We start from the raw sequence: 18,178 nt of genomic DNA on the forward strand, positions 1-18,178 counted from the left end.
CAGCCTATTGGCTTTAATGTGTTGTAATTAAGGTGAGGTGCTTTGTCGTACCTCCTACATAACTGATACTGCAAGGCCAAAATGCCCTCCTCCATGTGGTTCAGAAGTAGTCAATTTGAAAGAAAGATCCCCCACCCACCCTTTGTATGGAAATGTTATTTGGCCCAGCAAGAAAGAAAAACAATACAATTTTTCAACACGAACCATGGTAAACTATCATTAATGATGTATTACTAACATGAGTCAGTACATGAAGACCAGTCATTAGTAGAATTTTAAAAGATGGCAATGATTTAAAAATTGCTAAGCTTATAACCGCAGATACAAGTTATTTTGTTAAAATAGGAAAGCAATTGTGACAGTGAGCAGCAGAATATGAACTGAGTCTGGAGATGGTGCCAAATGCAACCAAGTTACTGGAAATGTAAGAACTACTGGAAAGAATGTTGTGCCCTGTGCCCCGAGATGATCTACATATCCATGAAAGGGACATTGTGTGGTGTAATAGGATTTTGCTTCTATTCGAGATTCTAATATTTTTTACAATTAATTAAATAGGATTTGTAGGATTAAACAATGATTTTAAATAAAAGTACAGGGGCTTTCAGGATAACTCAATGAGCAGATGCATGGACCACAATTGAACCCACGCCATTCCCCCACTTCTCCCACATCAAGGGCTCGAGAGTGTGAGATTTCAGGACGCACAATAATTATTGTAATCCAAACTCTAATTTTAAGAGACCTACACGGTTCCCCTTCTCCCAGCATGTACAGTCGCTAGTTCATCACCACCTTGCTCAGGACTGCTGTACTACAAGGGCTCGCCCCCTCAACAGCCATGGGAGGCAACTATGAGATTGAGTGGCCCAAAGGCCGGTCTCTGACAGTACTCTAGAGGTGTAGAAAGAGGGCCTGTTCCACTTGCCGATTTTTTCAGCAACTGCTGGCGCCATAACAGTGTCGCCAAAAGATTTTGAACATTTCAAAATCCAGCGGCGACAAAAAAAATGTTGCGACACTTGAAAAAACACCGCGCGTCATATGTCATCACGCCGCGTCACCGCTGAAAAGAATCGCCAAGTGGGACAGGCGCTGAAGCCTCCTGGCTCGCTCTCCAGACAAATTGGATTGAATGCATCACTGCTTTTATTTCTGGACGGAGGAAGCAGAGCAAAATGTGATCTCTGCATCCACCATGGGGTTGTCATGGTCTTGGTCTGTTTACACTATTCTACAAATATTGCTAAACAGTTTGGAAAAAAATCATTAATTTTGTATTGTTTTTGGATCTAAGAATGAAGCCTTGAAGAGCGAAGGAGGAACCATTACCTATGCAGCACCAGATATCTGTATAATCTACAAGCTTCACCTGGAGTGCGGACGATTGATTAACCTCTATGACTGGCTGCAGGTATGTTTTTTTTTCCTTGTAACTTGGAACTAAAGCCGGAACGTCATGAGGTCATAAGTGATAGGAGCAGAATTAGGCCATTCGTCCCATCAAGTCTCCGCCGCCATTCAATCATGGCTGGTCTATCTCTTTCCTAACGCCACTCTTGTGTCTTCTCCCCACAACCTCTGACACCTGTACTAACCTGTACGTCACCCATCCTTTTTCTCCAGTGATGCTGCCCGACCTGCTGAGTTACTCTGGCACCTTGTGTCTATCTTCTGTACTCTTCCATGTTCGCTCTTAGTGCTGATGCAGCGTTTTGACCTGAAATGTCAACCATTTCATACTATCCACTGATGCTGGTGCTTGAGTTATTCCAGCTGATTGTTTGTTGCTGCAAATTCCAGTATCTGCAGCAAATCGCCACCAAGTCCAACAACGAGTCCTCAGCTTAGAGGCAATTATGGATGCATAATAAATAAAGGATGCATGGTTAGGGAAGTTCATATCTTGCCTTTAGTGGATACATTATTTGTATTTAGAATGGAACTCATTTGGGGAATGGTGTGAAATGGAAGCATTTACCTCCTGTGACACACAAGGTACAGCACAGAAACAGGCCCTTCATCCCACCGAGTCTGTGCCGACCAGTGATCTCTGTACACTAGCCTTATCCCACATACTAGGGACAATTCACAACTTTTACCAAAACCAAATAACCTATAAACCTGTGGAAACCGGAGCTCCCGGGGAAAACCCACGTGGTCACAGTGAGAACGTACAAACTCTGTACAGACGGCACCTGTAGTCATGATCGAACCCGGGTCTCTGGCGCAGTAACGCAGCAATTATACTGCTCCACCGTGCCGCCTTGCACCTATAAATTGTATTTTTAATATTTGGGGCATTTTATTATAAATTATTTTAATGTAACAGAATTCCAGGTCAGGTTAAATTAACACAGCTGTGACTTTTTGACTTTTATCAACTGGAATGGAACGGAATACTTTATTGTCACATGTGACAAGTCACAGTGAAATTCTTTGCTTGCATACCCAAGGTATGCAAATAGTCAGCACATACGGCGCTGACAATGTTACAAAGTACCCCAGCCTGCGGTGCTCCTCCTTTGTTCCCTTCCCCCTCTCCCCGGCAGTCCAACTGCAGGGACATGTAAGGTTTTGTGATCGTTATGGCCATGGCAATAGATTCCCGCTTGCATCTAAACCAGTGTCCTGCTATTCCTCAAGAGCCATGCATCTCAGCTGTGTAAACAAGTGGTGTATTTTTAATTAAAATCTCCATTCAGATATGCACTGTGTTGGACTGACCTTTGGACCGTGAGCGGTCCATTTTGCAGCTGTACATTCTGAGTTGTATTAACTCACAAGACCGCCCGCTCATCTGCAGACTTGTAGATCTATTTAGTTTCTTCAGAGAGGAAATTTGCCTCCATTTGGAAGTCAAATTAAAAGAAGTACAAATCGGCAAGAATCTGCAGGTAGAACTTTAATGCACAAGTTCGGAGATCAGATTGATATACAATTGTACCATTGCTCACATTTATTGCTGTATCTTGGTCCTGGGCCTATATTGTACTGGAGCAGGTTGCAAGTTTCTAAGTTTCAAGCTTACAATGATATGTCAGTTTGCAATATGTAGTTCACAGGAGCATGTTAAGAATACTCTGTGCTTAATCAACAAGGTTTCCCACTGAGAAGAAACTGGGGCCAACTCGCAGCCACCACCAGCTATGCTTATGTAGTTTAGAGATACAGTGCAGAAACAAGTCCTTCGGCCCACCGAGTCCGCACCGACCAGCGATCCCCTCACATTATCCTACACACACTAGGGACAATTGACATTCATACCAAGCCAATTAGCTTACAAACCTGTGCGTCTTTGGAGTGTGGAAGGAAACCGGAGCTTCCCGGAGAAAACCCACGCAGGTCACTGGAAGAGCATACAAACTGCGTACAGACAGCACCCATAGTCAGGATCGAACCCAGGTTTCTGGTGCCGTAAGACAACAACTCTACCGCTGCGCTACGGTGCTGCCACCATTGTTAAAATTGTCTGTATATATTAACCTGAATATTCTTAGATCACCTGAATTCTTTAAAAACTCTCAAATACCTCCTCCTACTTAACCTTGGACCATGACCGCACAGATGAGCATCAGGCCATTATCTCAAACACTATCACTGGCTTCATCACTTCCGGCTCCCTGCCCTCCCATGCCTCCAACCTCATCGTTCCCCAGCCCCGCACGGCTGGATTTTACCTTCTCCCCAAAATCCACAAACCTTACTGTCCTGGCAGACCCATTATTTCTGCTTGTTCTTGTCCCACTGAATTTATTTCCACATACCTCGAATCCATCCTGGTCAAATCCCTCCCTAACTATGTCCAAGACACCTCACACGCTCTTTGTCTCCTCCATGACTTCCGTTTTCCAGGCCCCCACTCCCTCATCTTCACCATGGATGTCCAGTCACTCTACACCTCCATCCCCCACCAGGAGGGTCTTAAAGCCCTCCGTTTCTTCCTTGACCGCAGAACCAACCAATCCCCATCTACCGATACTCTCCTCCACCTAGCGGAGCTGGTCCTTACCCACAATAAATTTTCCTTTGACTCCTCCCATTTCCTCCAAATCCAAGGCGTCGCTACAGTGCATTCAGAAAGTATTCAGACCACTTTTTCTACATTTTGTTACATTACAGCCTTATTCTAAAATGGATTAAATTCATTGTTTTTATCATCAATCTACACACAATACCCCATCACATAAAGCGAAAACAGATGTTTAGAAATTTTTGCAAAGTAATTACAAATAAATAACTAAAATATCACATTTACATAAGTATTCAGACACTCCCCATCCAACCTGACAGAGCTTGAGAGGATCTGCAGAGAAGAATTTGAGAAATTACCCAAATACAGGTGTGCCAACCTTGTAGCGTCATACCCAAGAAGACTTGAGGCTGTAATCGCTGCCAAAGGGGCCTCAACAAAGTACTGAGTGAAGGGTCTGAATAAATGTGATATTTCAGTTATTTATTTTTAATTACTTTGCAAAAATTTCTAAACACCTGTTTTTGCTTTTTTATTATGGGGTATTGTGTATGGATTGATGATAAATAAAAAAGAATTTAATCCATTTTAGAATAAGGCTGTAACGTAACAAAATGTGGTAAAAGTGAAAGGGTCCGAATACTTTCTGAATGCACTGTAGTTCCATTGTTTGACTCATTCTATCTGCCTGAAAACCCGACCTCTGTAAGACAGGAAAGAATCTGTGTCAGAAACAATGCTTTCCAGTTTTATTTCCCTTCACGGGAAGTAGCGGCAGTTTAACAGTTATGCCGTCAAGCTTACTGGATGACCACGATTACTGGCATCTGCAATTTCATTTCAATCGTCTCATCTATCTTTTATGCTAACATCATAATTTAACGTTGAAAAGGCTGGTAAAGCCATTACAGACCAAATAGATTTTTTTGTTCTCTGTCTGATTTAAAAGGGTTACAAAACACTTTTTGGATGAAGTCCATTAACGTCTTATGATGGGAAGATCTGCTTCAGAGAGAGTAGGCACTTAGTACTAGACACCAATACCACAGAATGAGTTGACAGATTCTTTTTGAATTGCATCTTTTTGAAGGGTGTGTAATTACACTTATTTTTGTGCATCAGATATTATTTTGTTTAAACTTCAAAACACAGGTATGCTGCGCAGATTAGAGCTCTTTTGTATGTTAGCCAACCTTGGTTGGATTACAATGATGGTACTGTAATTTGCCCGACTGTTGGTGGGTTAGTGGAGTGGCATGATTCCTGCCTCTATTTGCTATCCAATCATTTTGTTCACATTGGGATGGTGAGAAGAAACTTCCTGGGTTGAGAAGCATCATTTATGGAGCCAAATGTACCATAATAATAATAATAATAAATTTTATTTATGGGCGCCTTTCAAGAGTCTCAAGGACACCTTACAAAAATTTAGCAGGTAGAGGAAAAACATGTAAGGGGAATGAAATAAATAGTAGAGACATGACTAGTACACAAAGTAAAGACAGAATTCAATTCAAAACACAATATGAGGCAATGGAACCAAATGCTTCATGAGGGAGGGAGGAATGCTGATGGCACGTTCAGTGGTGGAGTAGCTCAATGTTTCAGTGGTATTGTCCAACCCCAACCTCTCTTTTCCAGCTTTATCCCCATTACTTACAATCAGTCTGAAGCAGCGTCCCAAGCCAAAATGTTGTTTGCCCATTCCTTCCTCTGATGTGGCCCGATGGGTTCCTACAGCATGTTTGTGGTTTGGTAAAGAGTAATGTTTCAGTGTTTCATCCTATAAGCTGTGACGTTATCTGTCTAGATATTGAGCAATTATAGGCACAGAGGATTACTGGTGGAAGTGAAATCTGCTTGCAAACAAAAATGGGAGCAGAAGTGAAATGTGTTGTGCCTCAACCTGCCCTGCTGTTCATTATGATCATGGCTGATCTGCCTTTGGTTGCAACTTCATGTCATTTCTGCTAATTCTGCATGTAATAATAATAATAATAAATTTTATTTATGGGCGCCTTTCAAGAGTCTCAAGGACACCTTACAAAAATTTAGCAGGTAGAGGAAAAACATGTAAGGGGAATGAAAGAAATAGTAGAGACATGACTAGTACACAAAGTAAAGACAGAATACAATTCAAAACACAATATGAGGCAATTAATGCACAGATGAAAAGGGAGGGGGACGTGGGGCTAAGGATAGGCAGAGGTGAAGAGATGGGTCTTGAGGCGGGACTGGAAGATGGTGAGGGACACGGAATTGCGGATCAGTTGGGGGAGGGAGTTCCAGAGCCTGGGAGCTGCCCTGGAGAAGGCTCTGTCCCCCAAAACTGCGGAGGTTGGACTTGTGGATGGAGAGGAGACCGGCTGATGTGGATCTGAGGGACCGTGAGGGTTGGTAGGGGGAGAGGAGGTCAGTGAGATATGGGGGGGCCAGATGGTGGAGGGCTTTGTAGGTGAGGATCAGGATTTTGTAGGTGATCCGGTGGGAGATGGGAAGCCAGTGAAGTTGTTTGAGGACTGGAGTGATGTGATGCCAGGATTTGGTGTGGGTGATGAGTCGGGCGGCTGCGTTCTGGACCAGTTGGAGTCGGTTGATGTAGGTGGAGCTGATGCCAAGGAGAAGTGAGTTGCAATAGTCCAGTCGGGAGGAGATGAAGGCATGGATGAGTCTTTCAGCAGCGGGAGGTGTGAGAGAGGGTCTGAGTTTGGCGATGTTGCGGAGATGAAAGAAGGAGGTTTTAATGACATGGCGGATGTGAGGCTCAAGGGAGAGGGTGGAATCAAAGATCACGAAGGTCGCGGGCCTTGGGAGATGGGGAGACAGTGGTGCCGTCGATGGTGAGAGTGGGGTTATTGATTTTGCTGAGTGTGGCTTTGGAGCCTATGAGGAGGAATTCTGTCTTATCGCTGTTGAGTTTGAGGAAGTTATGTTGCATCCAGGTTTTTATAGCTGACAAACAGGAGTTGATATGGGAGAGGGGGGGCATGTCCCTCAATTGCCTGATTTTTTTTCTAAAATGTACCTCCACTTTGAGTATCTCCAGTGATATAACCTTCACTAGCTCCAGGGTGAAGAATTCCAGAGATTCCCGGTGCACCTCCGTGGCGCCGCAGTATAGTTGCTGCCTTACCACGCCAGAAACCAAGGTTCGATCCTAAATATGGGTGCTGTTTGTATGTTCATCCTGTGACCGCATAGGTTTTAGACTTTGGACTTTAGAGATACAGCCTGGAAACAGTCCATTCGGCCCACCGAGGCCGCACCGTGTAAACTAGCACTATCCTATACAGTAGAGGCAATTGCAATTTTGCCCACGCGGTCGGTCACAGAGAGAACGTACAAACTCCATACAGACAGCACCCGGCGTCAGGTTCAAACCCAGGTCTCTGGAGCTGTAAGGCAGCAACTCTACTGCTGTGTTCTGGTTTCCTCACACGTTCCAAAACATGCAGGTTTTGTGGGTTAATTGGCTTCTGTAAATTACCACTAGTGTGTAAGGAATGGGTGTTGTTTCGGGTGAAGACCCTTCCTACAGACTGGGAGTCGGAGAAGAGGGGGTCTAGAGATACGGAGGGGGTAAGGTGTGATAATGACAGATAAAAGTAGATGATAATAAAGAAATGTAGAATGGTTCATTGTTAGCTGAGTGGAAGATGACAAGGAGGCATACAATTAGTGAAATGAGAGTGAAGCTGGCCACTAAAAGTGCTTGTGAAGAAGCAACGGGTCAAACAGTAACAGGGGATGTCAAACACACTGCATTTGCCATTCCGAGTCCTTGTGCAAAAAGCAGAGGAGGCTGAAAGCATTATTGATAAGACCTGACTATCAATGAAAGGATCGTTCACTTAGCTTGTCAAAAATATGAAAGGGACTTAGTTAAACCCTGAATAAGATGACGGAGAACGTCTCTCAGTCTGTTGCCAAAGACAAGGAGGGCATAACCTTAAATTTAGAGCAAAGTCATTGAACCAACAACATTAAAAACCATTCTTCACAAAGGGGAGTGAAAGAGATAGATTTCTCAATTCTATTGAAGATAGACACAAAAAGCTGGCGTAACTCAGCGGAACAGGCAGCATCTCTGGAGAGAAGGAATGGGTGACATTTCCGGTCGAGACCTTTCTTCAGACTGAACGTCAGAGGAAAGGGATACGAGCGATTCTGGACAATGATGTAGAGAGATGAATGTAAGATGTGTAAAAAAAGTAACGATGATAGGTCATTGTTAGCTGGTGGTTGGGTGGAAACGAGAAGCTGGTGTGACTTAGGTGGGGGAGGGATGGAGAGAGAGGGAATGCCGGGGTTACTTGAAGTTAGAGAAATCAATATTACTATCACTGGGCTAAAGCCAAGACTGAGCGAAAGTATTCAGCGAAACTTGGCCCAGTCTATGATTGGTCTCGCCGATGTATGACCCACATCAAATACATTTCTCCAGAGATGCTGCCTGACCCACTGAGTTACTCCAGCATTTTGTCTTTTTTTTGAAAAGCAGCATCTGCAGTTCCTTGTTTCATCAATTGTTTTTTTTAACAGCTTGTGGTAGGATAATTCTTTCATCCCAGGAATTTAGCCTGGTGAATCACTGCCTCTAATGCTATTATATATTTTAAAATATATTGACCTAAACTGCAGCTGAGGCTCTATAAGGCGCTGGAAAGGCCGCATTAAGAATATTGTGAGCAATTTTGGGCACCATATCTGAGGAAGGATGTGCTGTCTCTGGAGAGGGTCGCGAGGAGGTTTACATGAATGATCCCAGGAATTAGTAGGTTAACCTATGATGAGCGTTTGTCGGCACTGGGCCTGTACTCGCTGGAGTTTAGAAGAATGAGGGGGGACCTCATAACATACAGAATAGTGAAAGGCTTGGATAGAGTGGATGTGGAGAGGATGTTTCCATTAGTGGGAGAGTCTAGAACTAGGGGTCATAGCCTCAGAATTAAACAATGTTCTTTTAGGAAGGAGATGAGTAGAAATGTATTTAGTCAAGGGTGGTGAATCTGGAATTCATTGCCTCAGCAGGCTGTGGAGGCCAAGTCAGTGGATATTTTTAAGGCAGAGATAGATAGATTCTTAATTAGTACAGGTGTCAGAGGTTATGGGAAGAAGGCAGTAGAATGGGGTTAGGAGGGAGAGATAGATCAGCCATGATTGAATGACAGAGTAGACTTGATGGCATAATTGTACTCCCATTCCTTATGACTTATGACCAACCAACATGCACCAACGACATTATTCCCACCTGCGTATATAAAGTCAATTGGAGTCCAACAAACTCTCCAGCCATAATTAGCTTCCTTCAATAAATATTTAAATGAATTTAATTTTTTATGATATTTATGGTATCTCCGTCTCAATGTTTCCCATTTAGGTATCCTGCCTTCATTTATCGCCCTGTAAAATGTTAATTTAAATGGGGTTTTTTCTATCCTGGTCTGCTCTTTGTAGGAAGACAATATCAGAAGTGGAAAATAAGCCTTTGACACCAAATTTGTCACTTGATCTTTTGTTGCAAGGGGTTGCATTTTTCAGGTCAACAGTGAAGATGTTTGCATTGTCCCCAACTACGAATCCCGAGTCAATGGACATTTACATAGAACATAGAACAGGTCAGCACAAACACAGGCCCTTCAGCCCACAATGTCTGTGCCGAGCATGATGCCAACACCATCACTTATCTACCTGCATATAATCCATAGCGTTCCATTCCGTGCATCTCCATATCCTTGTCCAAAAGTCTTTTAAATGCCACTAACGTATTTGTTTCAACTACCACCCCCAGCTGCGCGTTCCAGGCATTTGCCACCCTCTATGTAAAAAGATTGCCCTGCACATCTCCTTTAAACTCTGCCCCTCTCACCTTAAATCTATGCCCTCTAGTATTCTCTTCTTATATCACAACCTTTGTGTCTTTGCATTTCTGACCTTTTGTTCAACCATTTGCCAATCAACGCCACTCACCTGTATCCACCAATCATTCGCCTGGCTTTGTCCTGCCCCCACTTCTCTTCCAGCTCCCCCCCCCCCCCTGCCCCTGCCCCTTACAAGCAGTCTGAAGAAGGGTCCCAACCATTCATGTCCGCCAGAGATATTGCCTGACCCTCAGCACTCTTTGTCATTTTTTTTGTAAACCAGCATTTGCGGTTCCTTGTACTTCTACAATGAGTGGTGCTTTGTGTTCCAAAGGATTTGAAGGATTGAACTTGGCTCTTCATAATTTTTTTATGGTGAAAGATATTCCCAGGGAGAGAATGTAATCATTTTTAAATTGTATTATTGCCCCTGGTGACTCTCATTCCTCCAGAGTTTTTTGGTTGGTGGGGGCGCTTCGAGACGGCTGCCCTGCCAGCAGCGTGTTAGTTATTTCTACTTTTTTTGTTTTATTAGTATGTCCAAATGTGTGTTTTAATGTCTCGCGAAGTGTCTTGTGGTGAGGGGGGGTAAGGGGGGAAACTGCTTTTGGTCGCCTCCTCCATGGAGAGGCGACTTTTTCCATGTCGCCTCCTTCGCGGCCTAACACCAAGGATTGGTGTGGCCCTTCCCGGAGTCGGGCCTGGAGTTTCAGCAGCGGGCGCAGAGTGGACTATTTCCGATCGCAGGCCTGCAGCCAACAACATCTGAAGCCGCCGACTGCGAAGCTTCTAGCCGTGAGCACGGCGTCCGGAGCCTGGGATCCCTTGCTGGGGATCCCTGGCGAAGAAGAGCTCCGGCCCACGGCCTTCAACATCTTGAAGCCGTGGACTGCGGATCTTCTAACCGTGAATGCGGCGGGGAAATACGGACGTACTTACCATCCGGAGCGGGATCCCTCGCCGGGGATCCCTGGAGAAGAGCTCCGACTGCCGGCCTACGACATCTTGAAACCGCGGCCTCCAGTAGGGAAGCACCGATTCGGGACTTACCTTTCAGACAAGAGGGCCTGTACATCTGGTCGCCCACAGCGGCGACTGCGGAGGTTATGGCCCCAACCACGAGGGAGAAATGGAGGAGGACTGACTGTACTTTTGTGCCTTCCACCACAGTGAAGAATGCTGTGGTGGATGTTTGTGTTACATTTTCATTGTGTATTGTGTGTTTTTTTTAATTGTACCGCTGCTGGCAAGTTCATTTCACTGCACTTTATTGTGTATGTGATGAATAAATCTGATTGATTTGATTGATTGATTTAGAATTAGTGAAAAGAATTGAAGATTCTATACCTTTTACCATCACCTTCTACCTTTTACCTGTGACTGATATGGTTTTGCTTGGGCAGCCTAGAACCCAGCGGCATGAATATTGCTCCAACTTCAAGTAACCTTTGCGTTCCCTCTCTCTCCGTCCCTACCCCACCCTAGTCCTTGTGGTCATTTCACCATTTGTATTTCTTTGTTATCACCTCGTGCCCAGATAGCAATGGACCACTGTGGGCTCCACATTTCCTGAGTCATCGATGCAGGCTCTGCTTTATCCTGTACCTTCCCATGCCTCCTGTGTCCCCCTCCCTAACACTTAGGGTCTCGACCCGAAACATCACCTCTTTCCTTTCCAAAGAGATCCTCCTGCCTGTCCCGCTGAGTTACTCCAGCATTTTGTGTCTATCTTTGGTGACCCAGTAACTTTGCACTATATGATGGGATATGTTTATTTATTTGACCGAGAGATGTCTGGGTTTGTGTTTGAAATGTGTGCTTCAGATTATCTAAGACTACAAAGTTATCTAGGATCTCTAAAAGTAGTATATGATGTTCAAATGTTTTGTACCCTTAGTTATATTTCGCTTAATTATTTATCTGATCTATTTTAATCATTGTGACTATAACTTTTTATTATTAACGACTGTTTGGCATCTTCCATTTGGTTGCCAGGATATGGGTACAAATCTTTTTATTATGCAAGTTGAAATCAGATATGTCCAAGTATTTCTAATTGTGGTACAGAGGTCCATTTCCATGGCTTTGCCAGATCCACTTGTACACTGTCTCAATACTTTCTATGTATGGCTTAGTTTTCTGCTTTGTGGCCCAAGCACACTTTCCTCTTGTTTCAGTGTCTATTCATACCCATGTCTACTGCTTCTCTCTTCGTTGTTTAAGTTGTTTTTCGACTCAACTGTTTAGTTTAGTTTAGAGATAAAGTGCGGAAACTAGGCCCTTCGGCTTACCGGGTCCACGCTTACCAGTGATCACCCCGTACACTAGCACTATCCAGCACACGAGGGGCAGTGAGGGAGGAAACCGGAGCACCCAGAGAAAATCCACACGGTCACAGGGAGAACGTACAAACTCTGTACAGACAGCACCTGCAATCTGGATCGAACCCGGGTCTCCAGTGCTGTAAGGAAGCAACTCTACTGCTCCGCCACCATTCTCAGGAACAGCTTCCTTCCCGGTGTTATTAGGCTTCTGAACGGTCCTTTCATAAGCTAGGGTACTGTATGATTCACCTCTATCATATTGGACTTTGGTTATGGAACTGGTGTACTACAATGTGTAGAAAGGAACTGCAGATGCTGGTTTATACTGAAGATAGACACAAAGTGCTGGAGTAACTCAATGGGTCAGGCAGCATCTCGAAAGAAAACAGAGGGGTGACGTTTCGGTTTGAAGAAGGGTTCCGACCGAAACATCACGCATCCGTTTTCTCCAGAGATGCTGCCTGACCTGCTGAGTTACTCTAGCAATTTGTGTCTATCTTTGGTGTGCTACAATGCTGAGAACTGTTCTGCACTCTGTCTTTGCTCTGCCTATTGCTCTTGAGTTTGGCTTGATTGTATTTATGTACAATATTACCTGATTTGATAGGATAGCATGCAAGACAAAGCTTATCACCTAAATCTACATTACTCCCTCACCCAGGATCATAATTGCAGAAAATCAGCAGATTGAAAGCACAAATCAAAACTGAATCAGAGTTTGTTGCCATATTAGCTAGAAGCGCATACATACACTAGGCTGGCTGAAGAATCCTGTTAACATTGCTGAGTGGGAGTTATTTGTAGACTAATTTTTGGGACGATTTGCATTGTAAAACGTAAATGGATTAAGCTATATTCAAAAATAATATTTTAATGCAGCTTTCATTTTCTACTAAATAAAGTTCCTGAAGTAATGCCGCAGTTATCATTCGACACTTCAAATCTCTGATAGCACACATTTTATGGAGTTCTGAAATAAATCAAAATGGTGGAAGTAGGTGTGGGATCTGATCAATAAAGACTATAGATTGTTGACCTGAATCATTAACTATTTTAATGGCAGATGCCGCCTGACCTGCTGAATATTTTCAGGATTTTTTTTCCTCAGATATTTGACAGCGACAGGAATTTATTTTTGATTTCCTTACTGTTTGCTCGCCTTACTGGCCTTAAATACACTGAGAAAAATGATTGTGATTTTATACCATAATCTGGAGCATACTTTATAAAGTATTAGAATCAACTTCAGCAGAAACTTTCAAAAGGGAATTGAATTTATTTTTAAGGCTGAAAATGTGGTGCTGTGAGGAAGAGGAAGGGATTAACTGGCTGGTCTTTTCAAGGACCCAGCACAGGCACAATGGCCTTTTCTGTTTAGTTCCGTTTAGTTTTGAGATACAGTGCAGTTAATTGGCGCAGTGCAGGCCAATTAACCTACAAACCTGTACGTCTTTGGAGCGTGGGAATAAACCGGAGCTCCCAGGGAAAATAGACGGGGTCATTGGGAGAACGTACAAACTCTGTACAGACAGCATCCCTGGTCAGGATGGAACCTGGGTCTCTGGCACTGTAAGGCAGCAACTCTACTGTTGCCCTTTACAGTTCTATAGGATGTGATTAAGGAAATAGCAAAAATGGAAAAGGCAAAAATACTTTACTAATGCAGTGTATTTCACTATTATTAAATGTTACTGTTTCACCACACACTTTTCCTTATTCAATGGGTTGGCCATCTTGTTTTGATTTGGGACATGATTCTTATGCCAGCCTTCCCTGATGTACATCTGAGAGACAGGATGCAAAGTGCATCCAGCCACTCATCTCCATGCGTTATTTCTCTGCCACTGATTTTATGCCTCCTGGCATTTGATCTTCTGTCCATCTGCAACTTCATGTCAATGTGCAGGTGCAATGGTTGGAAACGAGCAGGAGGGAACTGGCGGTTTCCCAGGCAACTGCTAGTAAAAGGTATTTAAAATATGGCACAGTACAAGTAACATGCTGAACTGGTAATGCATTAACTTGTGGTAAATGTTCCTTTTTAGATTTTTGCAAATTAAGCACATCTTTTGATCGATTGAAAGATACAGCATGGAAACATGCCCTACTGCCCGAGTCCATGCAGACGACTGATCACCTGTTCACACTAGTTCTACGTCATCCCACTGTTGCATCCATCCCCTGCACACTAGGAGGAATTTAAACAACAAACTAATTAGCCAATTAAACTACAAACCGTATGTCTTTGGGAAACCCACGTGGTCACAGGAAAATGTGCAAACTCCACACAGACAGCACCCGTTATCACGACCGAACCTGATCTCTGTTGCTGCGAGGCACCAGTTCTACTAGCTGTGCAACTGTTCCTATTCTTAATCAGTTATATTTCTAAATGAATTGTGTATTTTGTGGCTTTTGTTGAAAATGTATTTGGGGCTGGGATAAACCAAAACGGTGACTCACCTATTTAGTTCTGCTTGAGCTCGTGCGGTATTCAATGCTGCTATTTGGACACCGATTTGTACTCAATAATTTATTTATTTCCAGGCATTCGCTACAGTGGTTTGTGCTGCAGAAGGTAAGGACCCTGACGAAATAAATAACGGACAAGTGGAGGAAGTTATACAGTATCCTTTTATAACAGAAAGGGTGGATTATTTGCACACCCATTCACATGATTATTTAATGTCATGTATTATTTAAGAACCTTTTCCTGCCACTTGAGTCGTCACGAAGATAGTCTCACTGCAAAGATTTACCATCTCATTTTACCCATCATCCTTCAGACGTCACAATAAATTAAAGCTCCTGTATTTTGTGCCAGAAGGCAGAAGAGAGTAATGGGCCTGTCCCACTAGGCGATTTTTCAGGCGACTGTCAGAGTGGACAGTCACACACACACATCGCTTCCTTCACCAGCCCGTTATGCAGGTGGGGACAGGGCAATCGGGGGGAGCGCTGTCTGAATGAAATTCATACGGTGCAAAGACAACGTGATACAGACACACACCGCGATGAACAGGAAGGTTGGCACTGTAATTAAGATGGTGAAAGCACAGTGTACGGGAAGGGTCACTTAGGTCCTTTAAAAGAGCGGGGAGAAGGAGTGGAGACAACTTTTAAGAAGCCAGAGATACACGGCTGTGAAGCTCGGCGGACATTAACATTACCAGTCGGTTATCCTTGGTGCTCAAAACTACCCGTTGCATTATTTTTCCCCAATGAGCCAATGAAATTCACCAGTCAGCACAGGCTACAACCTACAAGAACCTTCGACCTCCTGGCGACCCACTAGGACCTCCTGGCGACCCACCTACGGCACGTGAATTATCGCTACTCTCCATGGCGGCTTCATTCTGGTCGCCGCTAATTTTTCAACCATAATGAGGTCGCGACTAGTTCCCTAAATGCGGGAACTCCTCATGACCAAGGAGGCGACTCCCCGGCAACCACCCGCGAATAGTCTGCAGTTGCCTAAAAAGTCGCCTAAGTGGGACAGGTCCCTAAAGATAATGGCCAGTGGGTTGGTCATCAACCCAACTGCATCTAACAGATGCACTATGCATCTTTATAGTGCAGACTTTCCTGAGTCTGCAGTTCCTTGTTTCTATGTGATTGCGATAGTTTGGTGGTTATTTAAAAGGTTCAGTAAATTAACACTCTAGAATGGCACATGGGGTTTGATTATTGACTTGGTGATGCCTGGGTTTGTGTTTGAAATATTGTGTACTTCAGATCCCTGATCTGAAACACCAAGTTATCTCGGATCCAGGAAGTTTTGTGCTGCTCAAATGTTTTGAAATGTTAAATTTCACAGCTTTTATTCTTACATTTTTTAATCAATCTTTTAATTAAAGGTTGTTCATCTTCCATTTGCTTACCAGGATGTGGATATAAATTGCTTGTATTGTGAATGTTGTTGAGATCGGTTTTTCTGGGTGTTTCTGACTGCCGTACAAATGGCTATTGCACTGCAGTGTCAAATCCACTTGTATGTTGTCTCACTGCTCAACTAGAAGACTACTAACTGGTTCACTCATCCCTTCCCACCCAAACCACCCCCTCCCCAGGTACATTTCCGAACAACTGCAGGTGTGCCACCTGTCCCTATATCTCCTCCCTTGCATTAATACAGGGTTTCATAGCGCAGCCCTTTCAAATGAGACGAAGCTTCACATGCACCTCCTCATGACAGCCTCCTTTACACCAGCAGGACCAAGCATACAGTAGGTGGCAATTTTGCCAATCACTTGCACTCAAGTCTGCTAAAGCCTGCTGGATCTCTTGGTTTCTAATCATTTTAACTCCTCTTCCCATTCTGAGGTATCTCAGCAAGTAGATCCTTGTTTATAGCAAAGATGATCGTTGGTTTATAGGGCTAAATGGTAACTAGATTAATTGGTGGAATGGTTCCATTATAAAATATAATAATTTAAGCTTGTACTCAGAAAATACTTCATTAAAGTTCTTCATGTGATCTTGCAGTTTGTATGAAGCTCACAATGGCATAAACATCTATGGCGTTCTCCCACTAATATCAATATGGTGACCTATTTCCAGTGCTGTGTGTTTTGCCACCATTCCTGCCTCCTACTTCCAAAAACAATAATTATTTATTGTGATACAAATTGTACTACTTTATGGGCATTAGCATTAGTTTTTACTTCCGAAGGAGAATTGAATTTAGATTTAAAATCTTGCATGGCCACAGGAAGGTGAGTGGGGATAATTGGCCACTTAAGTCAAAGGAGCCGACACAGATACTGATTAATCGTCTGTCATGTTGGATTCAATGAAGAATGCAACAAAAATGAAAATATGTAATACACCACCATAACTGTTGAACTGTTTTCCTTGATGTATTTTATCAGTGCTCGTTTTATTCGGGCAGTGTCTGAGCTGGAGTTCCTGGGCTTTATTAAGTCAACCAAACGGAAGACTGATCATGTAGCACGGCTAACGTGGGGTGGTTTCTGAGTGGAGCCAGCAAATGTTAAAATTCCATCCCTGTTAGAACTGAAGAATGTGATACCAATAAAATACCATACCAGCATTTATAAGGACTAATAAAATTACTTTTTTCTGATTAATGGTACGGCTATTTATTTTCACATTAACAGGTCACAACCACCAAGTGCACTGTGACAGGATAAAGAATGGATCGATCTACACAATCATTGCCTTGCTGTAAACCCTTCTACACCAGTGTTTGATAACTAGGGTGCTTTAAGCATCTATCTTTAATCCTACTGAACACAAAAGTTCAAGAAACTATAAACTAGTTAAATTGGCAGCAAGGTTTGCAATTGTGCAGTCAATGAATGGAAATCCCAACACCTGACGGCCTGTGCTCCATTATACAAGCTATACTCATCTGACATTTCCCATTGTGTAGGAAGGAACTGCAGATGGTGGTTTATACCAAAGGCAGACATAAAATGCTGGAGTAACTCGGCGGGTCAGGCAGCATCGCTGGAGAGAATAAATAAATTATGCTTCAGGTGGGAACCCTTCTTAAGACATTTCCCTTTGCTGGAAAGTGATGGATCAGGTCTGGAAAGTGGTTCTTGTTGTGCATGGTTTTGCCATGGTAGTAGTAGTAGGCCCCTCTCAGTCATGACTGACCATGGGTGATGCATCCTGATCGAATGCAAGCCTGGGCGATGTTATATGGAGGACAAGCTGTCGCCCATGCAGCACGTCCCCCCTCTCCACGTCGCTGATCGATCCAAAGGAACAGCAGGGCCGTTAGTTTGACTTCAGCGCTGTCGCAGGAGCTGCCAGAGCGAGGTTGTAGACAATGACAAACTGCCTTAGGGGCTCCGACTCCAGATTTTCTTGAGGTTTACTCCTGGAGCCTTTTCCATGACTGGATATGGCCACAAGGCAGTGGAGGTTTTAAATCAGAGTTTTCCCGCCTAGGTGGACTGCGATCCCAGGCTGACGAGCCCCATCTGCCCGGTTTTGCCATAAACCTTTCGATAAGTTTTATAAGGTAATACCTCTAGATGTATTAAGAA

At 43.6% G+C, this 18,178-nt stretch overlaps 1 protein-coding gene across 3 annotated transcripts in view; it reads left to right on the forward strand.

The window, feature by feature from the left end:
- Positions 1-17,245, forward strand: part of orc3 (origin recognition complex subunit 3) — a 57,415-nt gene extending 40,170 nt beyond the window's left edge. For all 3 annotated transcript variants that reach the window (XM_033020845.1, XM_033020847.1, XM_033020846.1), the window contains 3 exons: positions 1,298-1,414; positions 14,706-14,785; positions 17,030-17,245. In XM_033020845.1, coding sequence (XP_032876736.1) covers positions 1,298-1,414; positions 14,706-14,785; positions 17,030-17,135 — 303 coding nt within the window. In that variant the 3' untranslated portion in view covers positions 17,136-17,245. The remainder of the gene's footprint in view (positions 1-1,297; positions 1,415-14,705; positions 14,786-17,029) is intronic.
- Positions 17,246-18,178: the final 933 nt, after the last annotated feature.

Source organism: Amblyraja radiata, chromosome 5 (genome assembly GCF_010909765.2).
Source record: "Amblyraja radiata isolate CabotCenter1 chromosome 5, sAmbRad1.1.pri, whole genome shotgun sequence".
Lineage (NCBI taxonomy): Eukaryota > Metazoa > Chordata > Chondrichthyes > Rajiformes > Rajidae > Amblyraja > Amblyraja radiata.